At 56.0% G+C, this 6,069-nt stretch overlaps 1 protein-coding gene across 1 annotated transcript in view; it reads right to left on the bottom strand.

The window, feature by feature from the left end:
- Nucleotides 1-6,063, bottom strand: part of KDELR3 (KDEL endoplasmic reticulum protein retention receptor 3) — a 14,439-nt gene extending 8,376 nt beyond the window's left edge. The window contains exon 1 of the mRNA XM_045290874.1: nt 5,915-6,063. Within this exon, the coding sequence (XP_045146809.1) occupies nt 5,915-6,005 (91 nt within the window). The 5' untranslated portion in view covers nt 6,006-6,063. The remainder of the gene's footprint in view (nt 1-5,914) is intronic.
- Nucleotides 6,064-6,069: the final 6 nt, after the last annotated feature.

The raw sequence follows: 6,069 nt of genomic DNA, 5'->3' as shown, positions 1-6,069 counted from the left end.
ACACACATATGGGGAAGAGGTTGATAAGTGTGGTTTGTGTACTGTTGAATGCGGAGTTGATGTTCTGAAATGTAAACTTCCCCACTGTATGAGTCTGGGCTGACTAGAGAAACAAATCCTTGGAAACTCATAAGTGTCTAAGAGAGAGTTTTATATCAAGGGTAATTGTACATTAAGAAAGCATCCCAACCCAGTCCAGTCCAAGCCTATAAATGCGATATTAGCCCATTTGTCCAATACCAATCTATAAAGTCCTCTTCAGACTCGTGAAATACATGTGATTGCATGGAATGCAGGACAATCACAGGCCAGTGGGTACAAAGTCTTTGGATCCAGTGGCATTGTAAGCATCTCAGTGCTGGCAGGGATCTCTACGTGACTTCTCTGGCTCCAGAGGTCTGGTTACATCAAGGTCCATGTGGCTTCTCCAGCTCAGGGCACTAGCGTAGTGCCATGTGTCTTGTCAGTAAGGCGAGTAAGAGAGAGAGTAAGGGTTAAGGGTGTCTCCCAGGGAGTAAGGAGAGAGAGAGAGAGAAGGGTGTCTCCCCCCTCCAAGGAGGAGAAATACCAGAGTTCCCAGAATCCTCAGGAGAAAGCCATGCCCACACAGAGGCCTCACTGGCTATGACCCGATTGACAGACTAGACTCCACCCCTTCACTCTTAATCCTCTCAAGTCCCAAATTGACAGCAGATTATGTAACTACCACACCCACTGAATGAGCGACTTTAAAAAAATGAAATCTATATCCTTTACTTAGTCCTATCAAAAAACGCCAGACTCACTGCCATCGAGTTGATTGATCTCCATTCACAGCCAAACCCTACAGGACAGGTCAGAGCTGGCCCCGTGAGTTTCCAAGCCTGTAGCGCCTTAGGGGAGATTTATGGGACTCCCATCTTTCTCTGGAGGAGGGACCGGTGGTTCCAAACTGCTGACCTTGCGTAAGCAGTCCAACTCGTAACCACTGCGCCACCAGGGCTCCTCCCCAAGCTCTCTCTGCCTCGATAGATCCCCTTGGTCTCCACGAGCCCCCCTCTTGGTTCTTCTTGAACTTTAGAAAAGGTGATTACTGAAATCATTCGAGGTTTACAGAAAGTGGTCAATGCTCGGAGGCCATAGTGAATTAGGGGCTGTCGGGATGGGTGAGAGGCAGAACAAAGGAGGAGTTCTAGAACTGAGTTCCCACATCCTGGTGGCTCTGCCCGGGAAACACTGGACTGCTAACAGCAAGGTTGGCAGTTCAAACCCACCGGCCACCCCAAGGGACGAAGATGAGGTTGTCTGCTCCTGGACCGGTTTAGTGAGTCGCAATCACCTCCATGGCCGTGGGCGTGGGGTTTCCAACCAGAGTCTCTGGGTGCCGCCACGAGTAATGGGCGCAGCTACAAGCTACAAGCTTGGCACCTCAGACGGCCTGGCCACCTGCTTCCGAAAGGTCAGGGCCACAAAAAGCCTCCGAAACAGATTGGCTTGGCAGACTGACTCTCGCTGGAGAAAGTGGGGGTGCCTCCTGGCGACCCCACATACCAGGACCCTCGTTTAGACCCCACCCTCTTCTGAGTTCCTGACCTGTCCCAGGGGGTTTCAGACAGTGTCTAGAACAATTCCAGTATCTGTCTTTTAATTCCCCATTTCCCCGAACTTGTAGAGTTGTTCTCGGATAGCCACTCAACATCACAGGAGCCTGGGCTGCTGAAAAGTTGGGGGTTTGAATGGGTCGGGTCACTGGGCCGGACATGACCAAGCCAAACCCCATCTGTCACCGCTGAGTTGATCTCTACCCTTTCTCCAGGTGGGTTTGAACTGCTGACCTCTCAGTTTGCAGCCACTTAACCATTCTTCCACCATGGAGGCTTCTTCTGTAGCGATTACAGCCTAGTTCACCTCATGGGGCTGTTCTGCTCTGTCTGGAGATGGAAGTCAACATCAGTTCAATGACCCAACCCCAACACTCAATACCACTTCGCTGTCCCATCTTACTCACCACCATCGAGTCAATCTGACCCGTGGCGACCGTGTGGGTTTCTAAGGCCATACATCTTCACAGGAGTGGAGAGCCTCATCTTGCTCCCGTAGAGGGGCTAGTGGTTTCAAACTGCTGACCTTGTGCTTAGCGGCCCAACGTGTAACCCACGACACCCCCAGGGTTCCCTAGTACCTCGAACTCGTTGTTAAGTGCCATCAAGGTAGTTCTGACCCAGAGCGACCCCGTGCACAACAGAAGGAAACACTGCCCGGTCCTGCGCCGTCCTCACAAGTGTTCCTGTGTCTGAGCCCATGGTGGCAGCCACTGTGTCCGTCCGTCTCGTCCAGGGCCTTCCTCTTGTCACTGCTCCTCTGCTGTACCAAACATGATGTCCTTCTCCAGGGACTGGTCTCTCCTGACAACATGTCCGAAGTGTGTAAGATTAAAGTCTCTCCATCTTTGCCTCTAAGCAGCACTCTGATCAAGAGATGGGTTTGGCCTGTAAGCAGTTCACTGACTGTAAATAGTCTTCTCCAGCACCACAATTCAAAGGCATGGATGCTTCTTCAGTCTTCCTTGTTCAATGTCCAGCGTTCACATGCAGAGGAGGTGATTGAAAATACCCTGGTTTGGATCAGGCGCCCCTTAATACAGCATCTCCTCAAACCTCGGCCTTCTCGCATCTCTTCTTCCTCGAAGGCGACACCACTCTCCTTGGTGCTCAAGCCAGAAAGCCAAGAGCCACCCTGTGTCCTGGCACCCTTTGTCCCTCCCATCCAACCACCAAGCTCCACGCCAGCCCTGTCCTTGGTGTCTCTGAGATGCACCCCCAGGTTCTCACCCAGTCCGGCACCCGCATGGGTCTCCACAAGTCCGCTCTCTTGCTGCCCCTCACCCCAATGCCATCGTCCATCCAGCGACCAAAGGACATTTCAAAAAAATTAAATTCTGAAGAAGTCAAGACTCCCGGGAAGATGGCGTCCATGGAGAATCGCCTGCTCTGTTGTTAGATCGGAAAATCCAGAGAACATGTAAATAAATCTGTAGAGATAGTAATTGTATTCAGGGTTCCTGGGGGACTGGGGGGTGGGGTGAGGAATAGCCAGGGAGGTGGGAGGGAAAGAAGGAGTCCAAGAGCGAAGAAAATGTTGTAAAACGGATTGCGATGATGATTACACACTCTTCCTGACGTGACTGCCCTATTGAATTGTGTGCTGTGCAAATTACATGCCAATAAAATGATTGGGGGCGGGGGGTGAGTAAAGACTAAAATAAAAACTAGAATTCTGCTTAAGCCCTGAAGGGGCTTCCAGATGCCCTTAGTCTCCAGACCCAAACTCTGATCTAGGCTCACAAGGTCCTGCCGGGGCTGCCCTGGTCTCCCTCCCCCGCACTCTCTCCCTGCAGCCAGGGTGACCCTCTGGGTTCTACCTGGTGGCATGAGGAGGCTGGGGAGTTGGGCACCGTATTATCTGGGCCTTCTTGAGCCGTGCTTCAGGCGGCAGGCATTCACTGGAGGACCCAGCTCTAGTGAAGGAGGATGACCAACCTTGGAGTTTCTTACCTGGGCTCAGGTGCCAGCCTTCCTACCTGTGTGGCTTTGGGCAAGCCTGGGCCTCACCTTTCTTCTCTGTAATTGGACACACACACACACACACACACACACACACACACACACACTGCTGGTGGCAGGACTCATGAAAGGAGGCTCTAGGCTAGAATGGGAGACTGGGGTGTGTGGCCTTGCTGGGGTGGGTGTGGCAGTGAGTCTAGTCCTGAAGGGAGGAGACCACCTAGGCAGGTGGAGGCAGCACTGGGTCAAGGCCAGCGGAGCCCGCCCTCACCAAAACCTTGTCTGGTTGACCCTCAGCTCCCTGCAGTCTTCTCTCCCTCCCAAAGCACCGGGCCCCTGGGCTTCATGCACAAAACCCCCACACACAAATCCACTAGGAGTGGAGTCATTCCAACCCTTAGTTATGCTACAGGGCAGAATGGAAGGGCCCCTAAGGGTTTCCAAGGCTGTCAGTCTTGACAGAAACCGACAGCCCCATCCTTCTCCCGCAGAGCAGCGGTGAGTTCCAGTCACCAATCCTTCACCCAGCGCTGAACCCACAGTGCCACTTGGGCTTCATGCACATTTCTCTTAACTCGTGGGCCATCCTGCCACACTTGAGCACAGCGGGGTCCATCCACGTGAAGTGGTGGGTGATTGCCACCACAGCAAGCTTCCACCAAGTACATAGGACCCACGGACCCTTCGACAAGCGGAGAAGTTGAAGCTCAAAGTCAGGAAGGGAGTCAGTGGTAGAGAGAAAACAAGGCCCAAGTCTCCTGCCTTCCAGGCTGGGTCACCCAGGGCCATAGGAGGCTGGGCACCCACCTTCCCCAGACCTCTCCTTGGCAAGGAACCTGCACCCAACCCATTCCCCTCACCCAGGGACCCTTCTCTTCCACAGAGCACTGATCACCACTAACCAGCCAGATAACGGGCCCCTAAACTAAGAGAAAACAGCCCAAAATCACCTCCACCAGGGCAGGCAGGATTTTGTGTGTCGTCCAGGTCTACCCCAAGGGTCTTGTGTCAGATCATAGCGTCCACCCCTGGTCTTGGTAGCTCACGGGGCCCAGATGCCCCTGGGAAAGAGCGTGGTGTGCCCCTGAACAACGCCTGCTGCCTCTGGACACTGCTGTCAGCATTCCTGGCCCAACACCCCTGGGAGGGAACCGGAGAGGCCATGATCTGTCCTCAGAGACCGCCCCCCACCCACCCAATGACCTCCAAATGTAAAACCTCTCCCTTCCCAATGACACCCGCCTCACCCTGACTCCCTCACCAGCCTCCCAAGCTGGTAGCCTGCACCCTGCCTCCAAGTGACCTGCTTCCAGCCCCCTCTGCCCTCCCTCCCCTGCTAACTGTCCACGGCTCCCGGGTCCAGTACCACACCTCCAGCCCTGAGCCTGACCGGTCCTTCATATCTGACCACCCTCCTCCCACATGTCCAATGCACTGTGACTCCTGTGTTGCGGCCCACTCCCCACACGCTGGCCTGGGGTTTGAACACACTGCCCTGGCCTCCGGGACCCAGCACAGGGCCTGCCGCCTGCCTGGGCCCCTCAGCCTCCATGGAGTGGGGCCAGATCTGAGTTCATCCCAGGATACTCCTCCCGCTCAGTGCCTAGCATGGGGATCGAACCCTCGGCGCAAAGAAGGCTGCAGGAGGCCTGAAGACTGGGTCTGTTTGTCCAGCGCCCAGCCTTCTCCAAGCCCCAGCGGGGCAGCCAGCGCAGGGGCAGCTCCACGCCCAGGCGACCTGCCACATCACACCAGCCAGGCCACACACAGCCCGACGGGCGGAGTAAAAGGCCCGCCTGGCAGGGAAGTCTGAGAAGTGGGGTGGAGGTGCTGAAGGGAAGCAAAGCCCGAGAACTGGGGAGACCCTGAGTGTACCCCACATTCCAGACAGGGTGTTGAAAACAGCAGGGGCCAAGCAGCGCTGCCTGTCTCTGAGCCAAGGGGCTGATTTGCAGTGGAGGCCCCAAACCCACACTCACCGCCTTCAAGCGGATTCTGACTTGCAGCCACCCTCTAGGGCAGAGACTGCCCCTCGGGGTGACCCAGGCTGTCATGTTCACAGGGACCCACAGCCACTTCTCCCCGGGAGCAGCTGGGGGGCTCCAGCTGTCCACCTTTGGGATAGCATCGGTGCACCCTGCCCGGAGTTGGGGCCCACAACCGCGAGGATTTGAAAGCAGAGCAGGGCGAAATCCGTTGGCAAGACCCCCCAAGCCGAAGGCACCACCCTGAGAGAGCGTCTGGACTCCCCTACCGCCCAGCCTTTCACAGTGGCCCTCGCTGCGCTCCGTCGGGGCCGCGGCTGGCCAGCCAGGGCCTGGGGACCCTCCGCCCGCCCCCCGGCGGCCCTCCGCCCGGTTGGACCCCCTCACCCGCGCAGCTCTGCGACCTCCAGATCTTCCCCAGGAGCAAGATCATGGCCAGGAGGTGGCTCAGGTCGCCGAGGATTCGGAATATGTTCATGGTCCAGCCGGGGGCTCGGCGACAGCGCGCAGCAAACTTCCAGCAAAGTTCCGACCGGGCCGGC

This window comes from Echinops telfairi, unplaced genomic scaffold (assembly GCF_000313985.2).
Source record: "Echinops telfairi isolate 266 unplaced genomic scaffold, ASM31398v2 ScPeMD7_2;HRSCAF=8, whole genome shotgun sequence".
NCBI classification, from domain to species: Eukaryota; Metazoa; Chordata; class Mammalia; order Afrosoricida; family Tenrecidae; genus Echinops; species Echinops telfairi.
Note: the sequence above shows the minus strand (reverse complement) of the source record. Positions and strands in the feature narration are given on the sequence as shown.